The 22,512-nt window shown below is 54.2% G+C and overlaps 1 protein-coding gene across 1 annotated transcript in view; it reads right to left on the reverse strand.

Annotated features, from left to right (window-relative positions):
• Positions 1-1,648: 1,648 nt before the first annotated feature.
• The window catches only part of TG (thyroglobulin), a 200,039-nt gene continuing 179,175 nt past the window's right edge, over positions 1,649-22,512 (reverse strand). Inside the window, exons 44-48 of the mRNA XM_037166661.2 lie at positions 19,479-19,660; positions 16,878-16,985; positions 4,431-4,565; positions 2,766-2,956; positions 1,649-1,839 (exon numbers count right to left, since the gene is read on the reverse strand). Of these exons, the coding sequence (XP_037022556.2) occupies positions 1,721-1,839; positions 2,766-2,956; positions 4,431-4,565; positions 16,878-16,985; positions 19,479-19,660 (735 nt within the window). The 3' untranslated portion in view covers positions 1,649-1,720. The remainder of the gene's footprint in view (positions 1,840-2,765; positions 2,957-4,430; positions 4,566-16,877; positions 16,986-19,478; positions 19,661-22,512) is intronic.

Genomic DNA, 22,512 nt, shown 5'->3' on the forward strand with positions numbered 1-22,512 from the left:
GTGGCTACAATCAAGGTGTCAGCTCTGTGAACTTCTTTCTAGAGGAAAAAATTTAGTGGGAAATTCATGTCCTTGTCTTTTTCAGCTTCTAGAGATTTCCCATAATCCTGGGCTCTGGCCCTCCCTCTGTCTTCAAAACCAGCAACATTAGGCCAAGTTCTTCCCCTGCTCTCACCTTCCTGCTCCTCCCTCTTGTCTCCTTTCTCTACTCTCAAGTACCTTTGTGGTTACAGGGGACCCACCAGGGCAATCCCAGCTACTCTGCCTATCAGCTGACTAAGCCATGAGGGTCTAATCAAATCATGGTAAACCCATTCCCTTAAAGTGGGGACACAAATACAGATGTAAAGGAAGTTCTACCAGTAATTTCGGGGAAGATTTTCCTCCACAAAAAGAAAGAAGAACTTGAAGGGAAAGTCTTGCACCCTTCCCTACTCACCTCCAGCACAGGACGCTGTCAGGAGGGGGTGTGATATCCGGAGCTGTGGCAGCCACATTGCGTCAGTGAAGTGAAATGTTCTCTGTGTGCCGAAGGTGGCAGAGAGGAGGTTGGGAGGAGCCCAGGCCCTTGAGGACATGACTGAGCCATTGCTCAATCCCAGGACCACTCACCTCTGAGAGGACCTGTAGGTTAAGGCACGCAGCTGGGTGCTGGGTTTCTCGTCCTAGCCGACAGAGCCTATAATGTAGGTTAGAGGTCACCTAGAGGTCAGGAGGTTTCGAAGGGCACACAACTTAGCTGCAGACCAATTTGAAGTCCAGGAAGTGCAAGGAAACAGAGAAGTCGGAAAACCTGGGTTGAACTCCTCGCTGTGTGAATTCAGACACACCCTAGACCTTCAGGAGTACCTTCCATGTCTGTACAATGAGGTGACAGTCCCAGCCACGTGAGGCGTCCCTGAGTTTGGTCTGTGCTCAAATGAGACAATGTATGTAAACTCATCTCTGACGTGCCATGTAAACAACAGAGACTGTTAATCAGCTCTACCCACTTTCACTTTGGGTTCATTGTGTGTATGTGTAATTGAGAGAGAGACGGACAGACAGACAATAAATAAATTTGCCTTCATAAGTGTGTCCCTTAGGTGGGTGAGTGATAGAATCAGCTGCTTATCTGGGAACCCAAATTGACCAAAAGCCGGGGTCCTGATTCCATCTCCTTGCATGTGCCCCTCACATTCAGTAAGGTCCCATCAATTCTTCTTCCTAAACGGTTCTCTCAGACACACTCGCCCCCCATTTCTGAGCCTCGGTTCAGCTCGTTACCTCTTGCTTAGAACACTGCACCATCCTAGTGGCTCTTCTACCTCCTTTCCAGAACCTTCACAAGAGAACCCTTCCTAACACACAGGCAGGACTCTGGGCCTGCCCTCGATGGACCCCCTCACGTCTGTCTGCCTGCTCTCCTCTCCTTCTGGAGGGCGGGCCTCTTGCCTCCCCAGTGCCCGGCACAGAGGATGCTACAGAAACATTTGCTGGAAGGAAACGGCAGACAGCAGCCCAGGGTTCAAAACACAGGAAGATGGGGTAAGACTGGAAGATTATTAGGACACAGTGTGGCATCTCTCAAGGGTAGCCTTGAATGAGCAAATCAGAGTCACCGATGTATGACTGCAAGCAGACACTTTATTGAAAGCTAGTGGCTGTTTTAGACAAGGAGGTGCCAAGGGTGGCAGGCTGGTGGGGGGTCGGTGGGGTGGGTGGGGGCGTCAGGGGCCGGTCACTTGCTGTAGCTCTGGGAGCCTGGAGCTGGGAGGTCCAGGAGGTCTTCTCTCAGGCCAGAGCCGGCCGGCTGCCCCTCCTCTTCACCGCGTGTGGCCAGCCCATCCTTGGCTTCATCTGAAACACGAGGAGCAAAGCTGGTCCTGTTCAGATCAGACTTCCCTTCCTCACCACTCTCTCTTTGACCCGAAGAGACCGAAGCCTCTGAGGGGCACTCCCTGCTGATGCCCTACAGAGGGCGTTTCCAGATAGCCTGGCCATAAGGACAGGCAGAGGCTATGATGGGACCTGGGTGCATCGACAGACAGCCTCTGGGTCTTAGAAGGTAAAAGCAGGGTTGAACATCCAAAAGGCATTGAACAGGGTCACTTCCCTGACGAATGCTTCACTCTGCGTGAAAAACTGCCATCGTGAAACACTCAGCCCAGGACCCCTCCCGGGGAAGACTTGCCAGCCCTCGCTCTGGGGCAGACTTCCCGCCAGCACCAGGAAGCTGGAGGCCAGGCACTGGGCTCGGTCCCTCCTTCCCCCCTCCCTCTCGAAGATTCTTAAGGGCATTGCTTGTAGCTTGATGCTCCCAGTGGCCTTGTTACGGTTCCTTTTCTCTCCTTAACACCTCTTCAACAGGAAGTTCTCTTCGACAGGAAATCCACTTCAACAGGAAGGGGTAGAATGCCCACTCCTCCCCTGGCTAGAGCTCACTCTCCAAGACGTTTGACCCAGCTCTCCAGGGCAGCGAGGAGGTTCAAGGTCCTACCTTCTCTCCTGACACCAATATAGCAGGCTGGCTCCCACTCAGCTGTCCCACAGCCCCCCCCCCCAACACACAGTGTCCTATCTCTTTCTCACACCCACCTCCTGCCTCCATCAGCACAGGAGGCCCCTGGCAAAGAGGGGTGCCCCAGACTGGGAGCTCCTCGTGGGAGGCAGCCGTGCTGATGGTCCCCCAGTGAGCTGGCGGCTTCCGTATGCTCAGTTAACACACAGCACATCCACTACCCGCCCGCCCTCCAGCTGGCCCCACCTGCTCCAGGCTCCCCTACCTGCAGGTGCCTTCAGGGACCTGATGTACTTGGACCAGAACGAGCAGTCGGCCCTTTTCAGGCCCCGGCGATTGGGGAGCAGGGCACTGAACTCCTTGTAGTTCTCGCCGTCGGCACCAGGGACAAAGTCAGGCCAGGGGACTGCAAACTCAGGCGCTTTCCTCGAGAACTCGTGAGGGTAGTTGGGATTTCTGGGAGAAGGGGAAGGGAGAGACAGCCGTGAAGGAGACCTGTCTTTCCTTTCACCACTTGGGCTCACTTCCCCTAGCACGTGACCCCTGACGACCGGCCTGCACCTCTTTGGGGGTCCGAGCAGGATTTCACTGCTGCGCTACAGTGGTTGACGGCGCGAAGGCCCCGCGCTCACACTCTCAGTCCTTCTCCAGGAGAGGAAGGCCTGAGGTCACGACCCAGCAGCACTGCTTGGGTCCTGGCCGTGCCCCTCTGGGGTTCTGAACACTTGGGAGGCCCCTCTGCCCCTTTCTGCTGTGGTGTCCTTCAATCTGGACCCCACAGCCGGTCTCCGGGATGCCTCTGTTTGCCACGGGCCTGGGAGGGCAGGAGGACCTAGAGCCGGGCATGCGCCTGCCACCTGCAGGTCAACTTCCTTCGGAAAGAGGAGGTCGCATGCCCCCCGAAACAGGCTCCTTCTCAGACTTGTCATCCGGGACCCCCTCCTAGCACAGCCATTCCCCCGTGCTAGCCGCACCCCAGCCCCGCCTGCCCGCCCGACACTCACCAAGCCGGGGCGTTTCTGGCCCCTGCCCCGGCTCCCACAGGCTCCTCCCCTGGAGTGCCCGCTGTCCTCAGTACCCTACCTGAGGGTCCTATCCATCCCCTAAGGCCCAGCTTCCATGTCACGTCCACAGTGAAACATTTTCAAATTCCAAATGAAAAGAAAGGTCTTTCTATTTAACTCCCACAAACTGGGTCAAGTTCTCTGTTGTCCTGCTTTTAATTATGGTTGGGTTTTATGTTTCCGACTGCCAATAGCTTGTCTCTAAAACATGACTTTTTGACCTGTCACCTTTCCGGGGGTCCTGGGACCGTGCTAGGTGACCAGTGCATGTACGGCTGCAGGTGGGAGGAGCAGCAGGAGGTAATTTGGGAGTTGGGAGCAGTCAGTTTGCTAAAAGGGCTGGAGGAGAGGTGTGTGGGGGCAGCGGGAGGCAGATAATGATGAGTCTTGAGCTTTTTCACTTAATTTGATAATCCAGCACAGTGGTTCTCAACTCAGGGTGACTTTGCCCTCTAGGGGACATCTGGCAAGGTCCGAGACAGCTGCAGTTCTCACGAGTGGGACACTGGTGAGGTGGAGGCCAGAGATACTGCTAAGCAGCCTACAGTGTCCAGGACGGTCCCCAGCACAGACAGCGTCCAGCCCCAGGGTCCACAGGGCTGAGGCCGAGAAACCCTGATCAAGGCCCATCAAATGCGGTAGAACAAGGCAGAGTCAGATTTCAACTTTTCTTTGCCAAGATGAATCCACACAAAGGTAGTTTTGGCTGTAAAGGGGAGACTGAGCCAGGGAGACCGGGGGCAGGTGACTGCCCAGTGGAGGAAGGCAAACACGAATCCATGAATGCAAAACACGGCCCTGTGTCTAGTGTTGGGGGGGGGCAGGGAAGCGCAATGAGAGCATCGGGGTGCACATGGTCCACTCACCCGGATCGGACGAAGTTGGAAAAGTACTGCATGACCTTCAGGGACGTGGCCTTCTCCTCCCGGGTAAACTGCCCCTCGTAGGCAGGGTGAAAGGGCAGTCCGAAGGCGTACTGAACGTCAGCCAGCGGTTCCAGGCTGAGAAAACACACGGAAATGAGGAGAAGTGAAGGTGAAGTGGGTAATAAACTGCTGGAACAACCAAATGAGCGGGAAACCAGCACTGCTCCCCAAATGAAGACTTTTCTCTCTTCGTGTTTAGGCTTCCGTTTAGGGCTCAGTTCAGCCACAGTCTGGCTGGGCCTGTAGCGCAGCGGCCCCCCTGGGGTGGGCCTGGGGCCTGTCGGTTAAAGCAAACACTGCGCCAATCACACAAGTCTCTGGGAACGGTCTGTACGTAGTTGTCCGAGAGATGTTCTTTTGACCATACTCCAGCCACGGTACTACAGTATCAGCCCAACACCTGTTTGTTCGAAGTGGCCTGTACTGTGAGCCCTTCTCTGTGCCGGCCCTTGTTCACCTACGGTGTGCACGCTCCCGGCTCTTCCAGGCTGACATGCGCCACGCAGGCCCACCCTGGTACAGTGCCTGGCACAGCGGCGGGTCACTGAATATTACCTATGGCAGAATGAATATCTAATGAGCTGCAGGCAGGAAGGAGATAAAGAGCTGGAGGCCGGACGAGTGGTTTGAATGGACAGAGCTGGAGCTGGCACTGGGGAGACCGGCCCAGGGGTACATGGGGCCCTGGGACTGAACAGGAGAGTGGGGGAGCTGGGAGGGACTTTATAGCTGAACAGTAAGGACTTTGGCTTTCCCCAAAGAGAGGTCTGGCCTTTGTCCTCAGTGTTTGGGGAGTAATTGATGTCATCCCTGAAAGGAGTGTCTCTGTTTAGGAAAAGGCTGGCCACACCAGATCGCCCGGTATGTGTGACCACATCCTACCGTGGTAGGGTGGGGGCTGGCCACCCTGAAACACTGACCATGTGACTCAGGGTGGGGGATCTGAGTCACTCAGTCCCGGCCCAACTTGGAGACTGAGAGTAACCACAGGGGCCATCAACCAACCAATCAATCACACCTGCCTCTCGAGTCCCCGGTAAAACCTTCAAACGCCAAGTTTGGGCGAGTCTCCCGAGTGGCAGTCCTCAGTGTACACTGTCACATTTCAACGTCAAGAGAACGACCGTTCCTAATTCCACAAGAGACAGTGACGGACCTTTGCGTTGGGAGCCCCCCCATTCGGGCTCCGACCATGCCGCTGTCCCTCTGCCGACTTTCGTCCACACCCTTCCCTGTGATAACCATCATCGAGAGCACAGCAGCTCTTGGGGAGGCCTGCGTGACCTTCCAGTGACTCATCAAACCGAGGGTGGTGTGGGGAACCCCTTGAACTTGCACTTGGGGTCAGAACTGACATGGTCTTGTACAAAGACTGTTTTCTGACCTTGTAGTTGCCCCAAACTTATCTCAAGAGCCAGTCTCTAATCTTTCCGATATGGAAAACAAGGTCCAGAGAGGTTTCTCCATTTACCAAGAGACACACAGGAAGCTGAACAAAGGAATCGGATCAGGAGCATTGCTAGGAAGCACAATGCTAACCAAAGGCCCAGGGTGTGGCTCCTCCCTCTTCGTTAAGGTGGGTGACGTCTAGCAAGTCACCGACCTCCCCGATCCCCTGCGTCATCGTCTATGGAATCTGTGTTTGAATACCTGCTTCACGGGGATGATGGAAAGACCAGAGCAAGACAGTGTATGAAGTGGGTACTTTGAAGGTAAACGCAGGGTCGCCCAGTTCTTTCTCCTTCCTGATGCAACCTGCTGTCGTTAAGGTAACAGCGGAAACTCTGAGCAGGGCACAGAGGACCGCCAGCGAGTCTCCTCTGTGTGGTATAAGGCAGAGAGCACCCAGTGGACAGATGTCCAGGGGACAGCCACAGACTGGGTGGCTCCCAGATAAACGCAGATTGGGCAGAGGCTGGCTGAGTGCGAAGGAGGACCCCCTGTGAATACGCAGCGTGGCTGCGGCTCCGACTCAGCGCTTCCCTGCAGTTTCTCCAGACTGGGAAGGGGGATTTTCCAGTGAGGCCAAGCGACAACCGACCGTGGGGACCAACAGGGGCGGGGCTGGGGCCCAATGGCCAGGTCCCAGCTTAGCCGGGGGACTTCTGAGAAACTCAAGAGCCGAAATGCCTCCTACGACCACGAGCATCATCACCAGGTGTACACGCGACAGGCAGCAGGCTGAGTCACTCAGCAGACATGCAGCTCAATCACTTACTGCCTGTGTCGCTGGATGCCATCTGACTTCTCTACGTCTCAGGTTCCTCATCATGAAAAACCAGACCGAACCAGCCACAGCACGCGGCAGGTCCCGGAGACGACCGTCTTTACCAAGGCCGGGCATTATAACGGTGTGGTGTTATGGTGTCCACACAGGGCCCTCACACCGGCAGGCCTCGTGGGAGGGAGTGGGGACGTGTGTGACCTACAGGACCAGCTGCAGTGGGTCGGGATGGGGGAAGGAGGGTGCAGCGCTCCATCGCCAGGCACCCTAGACCCCCTTAGAGTGGGGTCAGCTTTGTTCCTGAGAGGAAAGCAGGAAGGGGCCGTGCCGTAAAAATGTCTAGGCTCCGGGGGCCTGAAGGGCGAAGTCCACATCCAGAGCCGGGACTGTTCTGTCTCAGAAAAGAGCCGGATTCTGCGGGCGCCAGGCTGGCCTGTTTTACCACCCACTCTGCTCAGACTGTCACAACTGTCAGTTCCCGAGCACCTGGGACGTGCCAGGGACCCGGGAGGCCTTTGAACACCAACCTCCAGGACCAGCTGGCCAGTGACCGTGTGCTTTCCAGGCAGCAAGGCTCAGGAAAGAGAAGAGACACACCGGGGACACGGACAGCCAGGACGCGGAGCGGAGGGTCTTGGCCTCACTCTGTGTCCTGCGGGCAGGGCGCTGAGGGTCACCAAAGAGTACTCACAAGCTGAGTTCTCAGCGTTGTTTAAAGGTCCATAAAGGGAAGAGGAACGCAAAGCAAAGAATGCCAGGAAGACGGAAGCTGTAACGAGGCCCATAGAAGCCATATCTCACAGAAACCCACACGTGGTAGGTGAAGAATGACTTTCACCGGAGACTTCCGCCTCAGGGTCCCTATACAGAGACATTATGGGAGCAGGTAGCTAAGTTTTTAGGAGGAAACGTGAGCTCACAGAGGCTGTTTCCGTGGCAAGGCCCCACAGCCGTTAATGGAGATGCCAGGACTTCAGCCTGGTCTGTGGCTCCAAGGCCTGCTGTCCCCACCAGCCCCAATGCATGGGTTTCCTCCACCAGCGTCACCACCTGTCGCATGGAGGGCTGCACCTCCTCAAAGCTGCCCCCTTGGAGCTGGCAGCAGAGAAACCAGGGTGGCAACAGGGATGGCCCTGTCGCCTCTGCTGAGCCACCAGGGCCTGCTCCTTCCTTTCCCAGTGGGCGGAAGGGGAAATGGCCCTTTTCTTATGAGGCCCTTTACAGAAAGTGCTGTTCATTTTACTGCTGCCCTAAGACGTCACCATGCATGTGGTCGCTTCAAAGGACACACAGACTACCTCAGAGTTTCTGGAGTTCGCAAGTCCCGCCTCCACCTCACTGGGCAGAAATCAAGGTGTCCCCTTCCTTCTGGAGGCCTTGGGAAGGACCCACCTCCCCACGGGGGTTGTGACCACATGCAGGTCCTGGAGCTTCCCCGGGCTGTCAACCGAAGGCCATCCTGAGCGTCCAGCGGCCACCACCCACAGTCCCCTTCCTCTAGCCTCAAAGCCAGCACCAGGGAGTCACGGCCTCCGCACGCCTCACTCCCTGACATTCCCCTCTGCCTCTCTTCTGCTGTCAAGGACCATGTCATTCAGCCCACCCAGATGACCCTGGACAATCTGCTGTCTCAAGGTCCTTCACCTTGATCGCATCTGCCAAGTCCCTTTGCCGTGGAAGGTCACAGAGTCACAGGTTTAGGGGATTAGGATGTGGGCATTTGGGGGGCATCCTTCTGCCCCCCCACAGTGCCCGTCTACTGCTTCTTCCAAAGAAAGCTGCTTATTGAATGAACAGAGATGAACTTTCAAGACCAGCGTCCTCAGTTCAAATCCTATATCGATGGCTTAGTGTCTGTAAAATCTTACACAAGATACATGACCTCTCTGGGCCTCAGTGTCCCTGTCTGTAAAATGATGACACATTCATACTTCCAAATACTGAATTAGGTTTTGCAATAAAATGTCAAATCTCTGGCCCAGGTTCTGGCTCATTTGCCCATTTATTTTTCCATTTTTCCTGGGAGAATACCTGAAAGCTTAAGAATGCGGGGTGGAGGGGTCTGTAACCTGAGGGTCCCATTCCAGGGTTTCAGAAGGCCACCAGTTCCTTGGTATTATGTGGGAAGTGGGGTGACACGGTACATGCGCCTCTCTGTTGGGCGAGGTGGCATAGCTCCGATCGGGTTCTCAGGAAGAGCCGTGCCAGTGGGGGGCCGGTGCGCGTCTGATGGCCGGTGTACACTGCGCGGCGCGAGGCCCTCCTTGGTAGCCTGCACCAGTTTCCGTGGTGTCAACACTCCCACCACAGACAATCCCAAATTACCAAGAGCTGGAACACGGAGCTGGGAAAAGACGTGCACGCTGGCTCCTGTGAACTGGTGGCAGCTGGCGCCAGCCCACCGCCGCCGGTGACCTAGGGAGGCCGCGGAGCACGGCTGCGGGGGCCTGGCGTTCCAGTCCATCCGACGTGTGTGCACGAGGGCTTCTGCTTTGTTTTTCCCTCAGCAGGGCTGATCTTTATCAGGACGCTGGAGTTATTTTGAGCAGTTTAAGGCAGGCATCTGGAGGAGGGCTAGACAGTGGGAACCTCGGGTGACAGCACTTGGGAGTGGAGGACCGAGCCTGCGGTGAGTCTGGGCCCTGGATGAGAGTCCCAGGACCCTCTGGAGGAAGAACAGGGGGTCTGGATGCAGCATCGGCAGGAGGAGACACAAGAGAAAACACCAGGCCTGACAAGGTAAAACGAGAAACTCGAGAGCTGAGTGTGTGGAGTCTGGGGGCAGACGGTCCCTGCACACTGGCTTGGCTTCTTCGCTGTGTGCGTCTGATTGCTGATAAATCAGATAACAAATCCACTGCAGTGATACAGCAGTACGGTCCTGCTGGTTCTACTTAGCTTTCAGTGGTCATTTGCGGTCTTTGGTCAAATCTTCCCAAGTCTGACAGTTACTTGTCTTGTGCTCAGGCCAGGTCTGGATCTTCTCATTGTCAGATGTGGGTGCGGGGCCTGGGGACGTTCCCTGCCCAAGCTGGGTGGGCTCGGCTTAAATCCCACTTCCGGCACCAGCTTTCTGAGCCCTGGGTTTTCTATCTGTAAGATGGGTCTGATGGGCCCTATTCAGCCTCCCACGTGGTACCATCAGACGCTCGCAGAGGCAGGGTGAATGGATTTCCTTTACAACGTACAAACTGCCACCCGAGGAGGACTGGCCGATGCTGGTGACCTGACGGTTGGCCAGACTGGGAAGAACTGACCAGACACACAGCCTGAGGGGTGACTGTGTGCGCTTCGGTCTCAGGACGAGAATGTAGTTCAGAGAGGACGGTGGCCAAACATAGGATGTCGGGACAAGACCACTCTGGGGCCACACTTGGCGGAAGCTGACTGTGTGTCCTGCTTTGAATGGGTGCTGGGGACAGAGGAGGAGCCTCAGCCATTCTGGGAGGGAGCCGCATCCTAACAGGAAGTTCGAAGTGGTCAGCATTTCAAACAAAAACACAGCACAAAATGCCGTGAGTCGTCGTATGATTGATAAAGTGACAGATATCAAATGACTGAAATATTTACAAAGTACCATAAGAAGAGATAGAAAAGTGATATTATTTGTTTCAGACAAGGAGATGGAGAGGAGTTTATAGAAAGTCAGAGAGATGAAATTACAGCTGACTTAGGCCTCGAAAGGGAGGCAGGGGTTCAGCTGGGCCATGGAGGGGGCAGAGACCCAGAGCATGCAATGGCGTGGGGAGGGCTCTGTACCTCGTGTGGAGAGGGGACAGGGAGGTGTGCCTGGGCGAGGGGGCGGCTGCCTGGGAGCAGCTACGACAGGTAAGAGCCCCCAGCACACTGGGCCTCAAGTGTTGTGCTGGGAAGCACATCACACCACTGCCAGGTGAAACTGGAATTGTTCCTGGTCCAGAAGAACTGGAAGTCTTAGAATTACAAAGTGACATGCTCGCTAAGGTCCTTCAGGTTCCAGTTCCGTCACAGTGTGAGAACTGAGGCCAGAGGAACTGAGGGCCACTTCTTAAAGGGGACAGGGACATTGGCCTTTTCTAAGTAGGCAGTTTGCAAGCTGCCTTTCTTTCAGAGCCGTCCCCGGAGCGGTGGGAGAACAAAGAGTGGAACTGACAGATCTCAGGGTCCCTGAGTGGTCCAGGAGAGGCTGGTCCTTTCTACATGACACCTCCCCCGTCCGCCTTACCTGTCAGCCACCCACTCGCCTTAAATCCCGCAGGTGGGGGCCGCACACTTCAGGGGTTATTCACGGTACCAGCTTCTGACGAGAGCTCTGCCACCAGCACAAGGGACCCTCACTGGTGAACACTGGGAGCTAATTAGGGAGCACTGTGACTGAGATGATGTCACCAAAGGAATGCACTTGACCTTGGCCGTGCTGATGCAATGAGCCTAGCTGGGAAGGCGGGTTGAGCTGGGCAACGCTTGAGGTGAGGTGAGAGAGGGCAGGTTCTTTCTTACATGATGGGTGTGGTTCTTCTAAGGAAAATGGGTTCAAGAAGTTCAGGCTGTGAGAAGGCCCCTCACTCCGGCCCATCTGATTAGACCAATTTGAGAGCCTGATGTTCCAGAAACTTGTTTCCCTGTTGTTCTGTCTGTAGGAGGAAGTTTATCGACCTCATTCCCATAAAACAAACTCCCCTTCTTATCTCCAGCTGGCATCTCTAGATAACTTCCTCCAAAGGAATTCAGGAACCAGGGGAATGAAAACCCCCCCTGCTTCCCAGGCTTTTCTGTTGAGGGGTTGGAACTTTGCTAAGTCACTTGCACAGACAAGCCTGTCAGTGTGCTTCTCTCTGGACACATCTAATGTGCAAAAGTTCGAATTCTGCCCATGAATTATGGACCAACCACTTCTGTTCTACAAAAGGATTCCTACACAATTCCTTAAAAAATGAGCTCCCCAATTTACTTAAAATAGTACTACAGTCCCACCTCCTGCCCCAAGTGAAATGCTTGCAACATTTCCCTAATTCCCTAAAGCCCAGCGGAGAGGGATGATTTATCGTCTGGTCGCGCTGTTCAAGCTTTCAGTGGCCTTGCTGGATTAACCCGGCCCTTTTATTCCCGACATCAAGCATGAATAACTGTGGCTCAGAAGAGGCTGAACTTTCCTGGCCTGAAGCATCATTCCCGCCAGGAAGTTCAGTGTTTACCCAGAGCCAACTGTGTTTGTCTCTAACTGTTTACCCCGTTGTGTTTGTTATTGCAGTTAGAAAGCTTTAATCACATATCATGTGGATGCCCTACTTTCAAGAAAGACTGGCAGTCACAGACCAAGCTTTACGTTTCTGCTTTTGCAAGAAATTCAAAGGGAGAGCTCCAAATGGCATGTAGCTGCTTGTGCCTCTGGCCCTGGGCTGAGGCAACGCCAGCTGAACACGTGTGCCTGCTTGGAGTGACACCTGAAGGTGTGAGGTATAAACCTATCTTACTCATTTTCCCTGAGTTTCCATTTTAATTGGATTTTCCAATGAACTAACTGACCATTGCATGGGAAATCAGGGTTTCTATTCTACATTCTACTTAAGAAAAAACACTTGGCCTTTACAGAGCTGGGTTTGAATGTGAAAGAAAAGACCAATGGGCAGTCTGTACAGTGTGTCCTCTTAAAAATCTCCAATGCCTTTCCAGAATACTCAGATAAAATACTCCTTTTTTGCACATCATTGTTTATAAACTTCTATGTGAACTACAAGACCCTTTTTGCCCCCTGAATCTCCAACCGCTTCCCTTTGCTTCAACAAACTCCTGCTCCTGGCCTCCTCCTTTGTCCCGGAGCACGGCAGGCCTTTCCCTTTTCCCCTCCCCCGGGTGGTTGTCTGGATGAGCCCTGTGTGTGTTGCCTGCTCTTTGCACCCCATCCTGTCGAGAGGCACTCATCAGCCCCAGGCCCTGGCGTGGTGCGGTTTCCAGAAGCTGTCCTGCCAGCTCTTCTATCTCTAGGATCTAGAAGAAGACCAGGGGCACAGAAGGCAGTAGGTAAATGCCTGCTGAATCAGTGGATACCAGAAGCTGATCCGTATCTGCAGGCTGCAGTGGTCAGTTTCAGGAAATGACTGACATCTATCTTCACTGGGAAATATTCTTGTTAATGACACGGATGTAGCCAGACCAATGGACCTGGTTCAAGAATCCAGCCACCAAGGATTATTTTCTTTAGTTTGCTAATTCCAACAAACTCACCATGACAATCAACGAGAAAGATAATATTCTGCGTCTGAAATGTTAAAACCCCCTGGAATGCGCAGAACTGTCTCAAATGCAAATGCAGTGCTGTACAAAGTGTCCTCAGTCTAGAATTTACGGCTCTGTTTTCCAGAGTTGGGACAAGTGAGAGAGATGGAACATTGCTGCCTATTCAGTCATTTTAAGTTTTTTTCCTTCTTAGAACCTTATTTTTCCTAAAGGGAAAAGAACCACTATTGAACAGCTACAATGCACCTTTGATTTAACATTCATCAACTTGAATTTTTACCCTCTGAAGAAGGCGTGACTACACCCATTTTATAGGTAAGAAAACTGAGGTGCAGGCACCTGCTCACATGAAGAAAACTCCTAGTGGAAGAGATGGAATTAACCTCAAAAAGTGTGCTCTTCCACTGTCCTGAGCCACTTCTCCCCAAGTTAAAGAGTGGACTGACATCCTACATGGAGCCTGGCTAGACTTTCAATCCCAAGAGTCCTACCCCCCTCCCCCATTCAAAATAAGTCAAGACTCTCCCCACAGAGTTTATCCCTCAATTTCTGGGACAAAAATCCCGTCCATAACCACAGTAAGCCATTACGGAGCCATACTCCTCTGTGATTCATTACCCACAGTCGGGGAGAAAGCGGTAATTCATTGCGTTTTGCCCACTAGCCACGCCAGGAAAGCTAATGAGTGCTCACAGGGAGGGAGGCGAGAGCCAGACGGCTGGGAGCGCACGGCATACACACGCGCGCTGAGACTGTAGACCTGAGCCAGAAATAAGTGAGAGAGGTGTGGCAGCTTCAGGGTGCAGTGCGAGACACCTGCCACTGAGCTGAATAGCTCCTGGGGCTCATTCAGGGCTTCGAGTGTCTGCTCCGTAGATGGCGCCCACTGTGCCTGCGGTGGGGAGGGAGCAGACGGACGGGGCGCTGGCAGGCACGAATCCCGAAGGATACAAGGACTGGACGCTCTCAGGACTTACACTTTGCCAGGCACCATCTGCTATACAGGTTAATCACCATGGGGACCCTCTGAAGTAGGTACCACCCTCCTTATCCCCATTTTACAGATGAAGAAACTGAGTCACCAAGGAGATATAGTGGCTGGTCTAGGTCACCGAGCTAATAAGTGTCAGAGCTGGTTTCTAACCAAGGCAATTGGCCCGGCGTCCCTGCTGCAACCAGGATACTTTCCTTCTCTGTTCACGTCTCCACCGTCTCTGCCTGTAAAACAGGTCGGGGGTGCCGAGTGCCTTTCTCCTCCAAAAATGACAGAGTTAGAAGGCACCTGCACGGTGGCGCAGTGGTTTTTCACACTGTCTCAGCTGCAGACCGTGACATTCCCTCCAGGCTCAACTATGAGACAGTGGGAAAGGGGCTGGGGCTTGGGTCCCCCACCTCGCTCTCTCCCCCCGGCAGACCTGGGTGCACCCCTCTACTCCCGTTTTGCAGGTGGCAAAACCGAGCCCCAAGGAGCCTGTACACCAGGTTGGAAAGGCCCCACTCCCACTCCCGCCCTGTCAGATTAGGCAGTTGGATCACTTTCTATCCTTCAGCACGATTTCCTAAGCACCTAGGACACCCGCCTCCCCATGCTGGGAGGGTCCCTGGGCCCTGGGGTGCATGACTATGAAGACCCAGGGCTACTGACTAACATGACTGGTGCTCTTATAAAAAGGAGCAGTTTGGACACAGACAGAGGGGCAGACAGCCACTGCTTGCTGGGAAATGCCTGGGGCTGTCAGAGGTTGGGATCCTGGCCTCCAGAACCACGAGAACGTTCATTCATGTTGCTGGAAACCTGGAAACCGCTGTGGTGCTGGGCTAAGGCAGCCCCGGGAAAGGAAGTCAGGTGGGGACAGAGCGCAACGGGTCAAGGTTAGAATCCTGTGGATCCTTTTGTTTTGCTTTGACCTCCTGCTGTAGATGCATTTCTTATTCGTTTATCCATTTTTGCCAGTGCACATTTGGGTGGTGAGAGGTATGTGTATATTTTTTCAGGGTTTTGATGAACTTGCTGCCCGAGTATTGTACCTTTTGTCATAATGTCTGCTGGAGAGGGAGGGAGGCAGAGAACTGGACGGAAGGACTTGTGCCCAGGGCATCCTTGCACTCCTGAGAGCCTGGCCTTCGGAAGTTGCAGCCACAGCTCATGCTACAGATGCCGGCCCACACTGGGCCTCCCTGGCCCTGGGTGCCACGGGGTTACCAGGACTCCTTTCATGTCCGACCGCACCATCAGCATCCTTTCTCACGCCTTCTCTCCTAAATGTCTGCTTACCAGAACCCTAGCCTGCCCGTTCCTTTTCCTCCCACAACTCAGATGCAGATGCTAGGTCAGGGTGAAATTATAAACTGTTCTAAGCAGAGAGACCATGTGCTTTAGTTGAAAAAGAGTTCTCGGGCTCAGAGAAGCTATGGATAGGTCACTGCTAGTCCTCGGGAACATCGTGCAGAACTCCTTGAACCTCAGACTCTTCATCTGTGAAACAGAGATGAACTTGAACCCTACCGACCTTACCAAGGTCCTGGATGTGTCGTGAAGTGCTGTATAAGACCAGTAACCAGGAGAAACCAGGGACACAATGGGAGCTTACTGGTTTCCTGTGGCTGCAGCAACTTATAACCCCAAACTTGGTAGCTTAAAAGAACAGAAATTTACTGTCTTACAGCTCTGGAGGCCAGAAGTCCAAAATCAGTTCCACTGGGCCCAAACAAGGTGTCCGCAGGGCCGCGCTCCCTCTGGGGGCTCTGAGGGAGGAGGCATTAATTTCTCGCTATTCCAGCCCCGGGGGTGGGTGCTGGCGTATATCAAATCTCTCCCTGCCTCTAACGAGGATTGCACGTAGGGCCGACCAGGGGTGACCCTGGAGAATTTTCATCGCATCTGCAAAGCCCATTTTCCCACAGATTGTAGGGTTGGGGCCTGGTAGGTTTAGGTGTCTACTAGTAAGCCTACTATAGAGACATTGCCAATTACAATGAGAAGTTATGTATGTTCCTGTTGCACTGTTGCAAAATAACTCAGGTGAAAGCCATGTATGAGCTGGGTAATTTGCCTCATTTTGCAGATGAGGACACTGAAATCAGAGAGGCAAAGGAGCAGGCCCAAGATTGCACAGCCAGTGAGCAGTGGGTCTCTAGCTCCACCCTGTCACCCACAAAACAGACCCCAGATGCGGGGGATCAATGGCGACCTTGGAGCATCCTGGCTTCTACTGTCAGATGAAATGAAACCACCTGACCCTGTCTGCTGGGCTCTGAGCCCTGACATTCGGTTACCGCTGGATGTCTCCCGGAGGCCCGGGCGCTGCGGAGCTGCCGGAGCTAGGACCCAAACCTCAGTTCTCCTTCATTTTTGGCCCTTCTCCTCGGCTCCTGAGGAGCAAGGGCCGCATTCCGTGCCCGCCGTGTCCCTTCTCTTCCTGTGGACTCCCTTCCCCTTATGCCTCCTATTTTTCTCTTCTATGTTGATCATTTTATCGCAGCTGGAATTTTATGATAAGGTACATTAACTCTATTCTGGGAGTGAGAAAGGCACATAAAGTAGGTGTAAACAAAAGGCTTCTTTTGCTACCCTAAACCCTTTTGTGCTGTGCAGAGCCGTTCTGTGGGCGAAGCTGAGTGCGCAGACATCAGACATTAAAGCCTTCGCCCGCAGGCTGACCTGGGAGTAGCTGCCACTGCACTTTCTGTGTCGTGTCACGCTGCTCCCCCTTCCCACGGTGCCGTAAAGCGTAGCGGCTGCTACTACCGCACCCACGTTTCAGATGATGAACCCGAGGCTCCCAGAGATCACGTGACAAGCCCCACGTCACTGAGTCAGGACTTGTTCCTCGGTCCGGCCCTCTTTTCTCTGCCATCCTGGGGATCACAGAAGCACAAGTGACAGGGACCTCCTGCCAGACTCCCCTCACTCGTCAACACCCACTGTGGCCACACAGCCACCTTACCTGTCACGGCCGTAGCTTTCGGGGGCGTGGTACATGAAGACGTTCCCTCGGGCCGTCCTTGCCCAGAGGCTGGCCATGTCGATCACGGGGCAGGTGATGAAGTAGTCCCTGGTAGAAGGAGGACAGGGAGGGGTCTAGTGACACGCAGCTCTACAGACAACGGTGCAGGGCAAAGGCTTCTCCTGCCAGGCAAGGGTCCCTCGGCCACCAGGCCCCTGTGCACAGGCTCCAGGGAGCAAACACCCTCGAGTCCCCCAGCCAGCTGGATGGAGCGGCCGGGGGCACAGTGCATCCTGTGCTGGGGGCCCCAGTCTGGCTTAGGGCCATTCATGGTCCCACACTGGTGTCCATGGAGATGCATCTCAGATCAAGACACTTGTGAGACAGGCATCTTTGCAGAAACTGGGTGCAATCAAGACGTGGGTGCAAAACATTTCACAGTAAAATTACAACATCCTATGGAGCAGCATATATACAAAATAACGTGCACCCTAAAACACAGATGCCTCAAGGGTGCTTCATGCACACGAACTCTCAACAGGGCTGTTGACTGGGAGACCCTCATTCCAGGGGACACGTGGCAATGTTTTGGGACTTTTAGTTGTCAGAGCTGGAGGTGGAAAAGTTTCTATTGCTTCTGGTAGGTTGAGGCCAGGGATGCTGCTGAACATCCTGCAACACACAGGAAAGCCCTCCCAAGCAAAGCATTTTCTAGTCTGAATGTCAACAGTGAGGCGTAGAGAACCCCGCTCCCTGTTTAGACTCCCCAAGTTTCACACCTGCTCCCCCTTTTCGGGGATGAGAATGAATTTCAGAAGCCCCGGCTCAGCACAGTGGGCCCGGCACGGGGCGAGAATCGGGCAGGCCTCAGCGGACCTGATGCCCAGCAGGTTTGGAATCCCCCCTGCATCTCCTTGCTGCTCCACCTCCTCAGTTGAGAAACAAGGCCCATGGGGTCCCACCGTGAGATGTTGTAACGACCAAGCTTGATGACACCCGTGGAAGTCCCTGGAGGAGGAAGGCTACCACCCCCTTAGCCAGTCTGCTGGGCAGCTCAGGGTTTGTTGGGAAGGCTCTGAGGGAGTGGGGCTGGGGGTGAGGGTCCGGAAGGGCAGGTGAAGGTGGCACGGTCCCCCTGAGAGCAGAGGGCAGGACGGGGATGAGAGCAAACCTATGGAACAGTCACACACTGGCAGGTCCGTGGGGAGCGTTGCCAAGGGGACTGGAGGCAGGGAGGCCATCGCCTGAGTCTGTCTAGAAGAGGCGGGCCTGAGCTAGGGGAAGGCTGGAGTCCACAGGAACCTTCCTGTGTTACCTGCTCATCCTCAGACCTTTGCTCTTGCCTAGTGCACAGACTGCCCTCAAAGCCAGTTAAAGGCAAACCTGGCACAAGAACTCGAGCCCCCAGCTCTTTCTGTGGCGCAGATCCGAGCCAGGCCTGACCTGGTTGTGAGCCTTTTGGGACTCAGGCACCTGTGAGTTCTTGGTGTCCCCTGAGCCTGGGCCTTTGGAAACAGGGGCTGGCTGTTTGGTACTGGGCTGAGCTCTCTGCCAGAGGAAAAAATCAAAGCCTTTCTGGTCCCCGTGATCCCAGTGGGTGGAATGAAGGTTCATCCTGAGCTGATAGGCCTCCACTTGGAAGCCACAGACTCAGGTGCAGAGACTGTCTCAGGCAGTGGGTCTCGACAGGCCTCAGTCCATCCCTCCCCAGCACAGTCAAGTTCAGCACAGGCCTCTGAGCCTTGGCGTTGGCTCTGTGCCCAGGGACAAAGAGCAAAAGCGAGGGCGGACCTCCAGGAGGGGAGGAAGGAAGTTACAGGATGTCAAAACCACGCAACCACATTCTTCCCAGGGAAACAGAGCAGCATGTCCAGGGGGCTGAGATGGGCTCAAGGTGACAGACAGACAGCTGGGGTCCCCACTGTGGTCTCATCCCCAGGGGGCTCCATAGGCAGAGAGAGCCAGAACCTTGGCTATGGTTTGATTCCATTTAAAACTCACTTCTCCAGCACCAGCTCTGTACTCATATAAGACACAGCCCTTGACCTCAGCAAGCCCACCATGGCCTGAGGGGCAGGCTGGTCCTAACCAGTGCAGTAGGGTGGGGACAGTCAGGGACACCTTCCCTGGTGCAGGGAAGCTTGAATCAATGAACTCGACCAGCAAGACACACAAGCAGTGAGCATGAGACCAGCACCCCAGGGGAGCAGGGCTGTGTGAGCATTAGGCAGAACCTTCCCCTGTGCAGGACTTCATGTCCATGTACAAGGTGACACCTGGCAGCACTGTAGAGTCACCTGGGGCAGCTCTGAAAAATACCTATGCTTATGGGGCCTGTGTGCCCGGCGCCCTCCGAAAGCTCCCCACACAGTTCTCAGGGGCAGCCCAGGTCTGAGCGCCGGAGTCCCCTCCGCCGGGCTGAGCCCAGCAGGCTCTCCATCAGCATCTGCTGAGCGGCTGCTTCTCGGCAGGGGCATCCGAAAGGGGCCCTGGCCAGCACTGTCGTGCCCCCCACAGGTCCCGCACCGCAGGTCTCTTTCATCACCTGAGCACCACCTTGGCCCCGGGGACAGCAGTGGAACTGCATCCCCAGGCTCTTACCGGGTGGCATTCTCCAGGGCCCGGGAGAAGGAGGCGTAGTCGTCAGCGGAGTGCTCCAGGGAGTAATACCAGGTGGCGGCAGCCCGCACGCTGGGGTCCCCGCCTTCCCCGCCCAGCGAGTTCTGCAGCGCCTGGTAAAAGGCTGTTTTGCTACTGGTCCGGCCTTGACTTTCCTCAAATTGCTTTAAAAAAAGAGAGAGGGAGAGAGAGAGATGAAAATTCCCCAGATTCTGAAAAGCTCGAGTCAGTATCCCTCATATCCTGGCTCTAAAATTTTCTGTGGGAAACAGCGGGACATGGCATTAAGCCCATGCGTGGCGGAGCCAGACTGCTCGGGTGTGAATCCCAGCTCTGCTCGCCCTGGCTGTGTGACCGTGAACAAGCGGCGGACCCCTCTGTGCCTTCCTCTCTCCACCTGCAGCAGACCCCGTGGGAGGGCCTCCACGCAGGGCTATGGTGACGGCCAAAAGCGTCACCACGTGAAGTACAGCGACCAATGCTTGGCTCTCAGTGAGATCTCGGTGAGCGTGAGTCGTCACTGCAGGCTGATGACAGGCCACACCAGTGCCTGAGTCACTTCACCCGGACCGCCAGTGTGTCACCTGGTTGTGTGAGGAGAGCTAGCTTCAGTGTCACTCTGGCTCCACCTTCCAACACAGGATCACTTTCTGTACACTCTGACAGTGATAAACACTCTTCGTCTGGCGCCAGCTGCTCACCCGGCCTCGGCAAACAGCCGTGAACATGCCGATCAAGCTCTATGCTCTCACGGGCCTCACGTACTAGTGGGTGGAGATGGAAAATAAGCAAATAACTGTGCACTGCAGCAGGGACAGGTGCTATGATGAGAAATGGAGCGGGGGAGTGGGACAGGGCAGGGGCGGGCAGGGAAGGCATGCGGCTCTCTGGGGATGTGTGTGCACATGGAAATATTTCTCTCCTCCGCTCCTGCCTTCTTTCCCTCCTCCCTCTCTTTCCCCCTCTGTCCCTCCCGGGGGGTGGGGGGAGGAGGACCACCTGCCTCTCCCGGGACTTGGTTTCCTAGTTTCTGGAGATAGGGTAGCCGTCAGCGACGCGGCTGCTGGGCCAGCAGCCAGACCCCGCGGCTCTGGTCTAGTCCTGTGAAGTGTGTTCACATAATTCTAGGCTTCCACGTCAACAGTGAGATATGCATATCAGGACCCCCTGGCATGTCTGAATGGTTTCTCTGAACATTTCCAAGCATCCAGGACCTCTGAGCAGCTAGCAACCCCTCCTGGCTGAGACACTTTTTCAGCCAATCCTGGGGTGAGCTGCCTTGGCCTGGCTCACCAAGAAGAGGCCAGACCAGTTGGCAGAATGACTGATCAGAGGTATGTCCGTGGGCTTCAGGAGAGGACGGAGAACAGGGAGAAGCAAGCACAGAGGGCTTCATTTTAGTTCTATTGTGTATTTCTTGGGAAAGGATCTAAAGCAAGTATGACAAAATATTAATGTCTGTTAAACCTGAATGAAGAACACAGAAGCATTTGTTACACCAGAGACTTTCAGATGTTCTTGACCATGATCTCTGTAGTAAGTCATCTTATACCAGGGGTGTCAAACCCATTTTCACCAGGGGCCACATCATCCTCTCGGTCACCTTCAAAGGGTCAAATGTAATTTTAGGACTGTATCGATGTGACTACTTCTCAACAGTTAAGAGAGAGCTTGGCGCTGCTACCAGGTAGAAACAGGTGCCAGGCAGATAAAACAAGGTCGAGGGCTGGGTTCAGTCCTCAGGCCTTATGTTTGCCACCTGTGTTTTATATGTACAGAACACACACACACACACTCACCCATGGACCTGAAATAATGTTCGTGAACAACATTTATACTCATGGTTCTTTCCATACATAGTACATCGGATCATTTCTGTTCTCTCCTGTGCTAGTCTATTCAAAAATGCTTGCCTGCAATCTATTAAGTTGACAACCTACTAACAGTTTAGGGGGGGAACTGCCTTACATTATTCTCTGTTCTTGTTCCAAGCTTTTGGAATATTTCATAACAGAAATGATGCTGGTAATCATTTTCATATCTCCAATTACTGCCAAACATTTAACAGGTGTGTTTCTCTCAAGCATCAAAATAACTGCATAGAATTCCTTCCAAATTCCAATGGAACATGCAAATGAAGGATTTAGCACAGTTCTGGGCAGCTGGACAATAGACACGATTATTATTGACCTGTCCCCAGGCGAGGGCAGGGGCTCCTGTGTGCCCTCAGGATGCTGTGCTTTTGTTGCCAGAACGGCCATGTGGCCGAGGGGGCGGGCAGTGCTCTGTGTGGCAGCAGCCACTCACAGGTGCTCAGTAAACACGTACTAGACAAAGAACAGGAGAAATGCTGACCTTTGTGGAGGTAATACAGGCTACGGGCTATAAGCAGAAGTCCCAAGTCAAACCTCTTGGGTTCACACCCCAGGGTTGGAAAGACTTGGGATTGATTGTTAGCTTTCCCACGTATCAGCTGTGTGACCTTGGGCAAGTGACTTAACTACTCTGTGCCTGTTCCCCCATCTGTCAAGTGGGCTTTCTAAAACCGCCCTGAGATTAAATGAGATGATACCTACAAAGTGCTTAGTCATTCCTGTTGCTAGATATTGGTAGACTCCACCTTGTGCCCAGTCCAGATGGGCCAGAGAAGCCATGTCTTAGAGAAAGGCCTGAGAGATGCTTGGCTAGGAGCCCAGACCCTCAGAACCTCTCTTCCGAATCACAGCTGGAAACGACAGAGCCCACCTAGTGGGTAGTCTCCTTTATGGATTTGCAGACACTTCTCCCATGATAAGGCTTTTAGGAGCACGGGCACTGCTGGGAGTTCCTCTGCCGTAAGCCAATCTGGACAGACCCACAGCTAGGAAGCTGAAAGGAGAGGCCCGGTTTGTGCTTCCTTGCGCTTGCGAGGAGTTTCACATTTTAAGGGGATCCGAGCCCCTGAGACAAGCTGGGTCATGGCCTTGTTCTCGGGTCCACATTCTGGTGATGGCCAGAGGGTGGACACAAGCCCCCT

This window comes from Artibeus jamaicensis, unplaced genomic scaffold, assembly GCF_021234435.1.
Source record: "Artibeus jamaicensis isolate MK-2021 breed Jamaican fruit bat unplaced genomic scaffold, CSHL_Jam_final scaffold_916, whole genome shotgun sequence".
NCBI classification, from domain to species: Eukaryota; Metazoa; Chordata; class Mammalia; order Chiroptera; family Phyllostomidae; genus Artibeus; species Artibeus jamaicensis.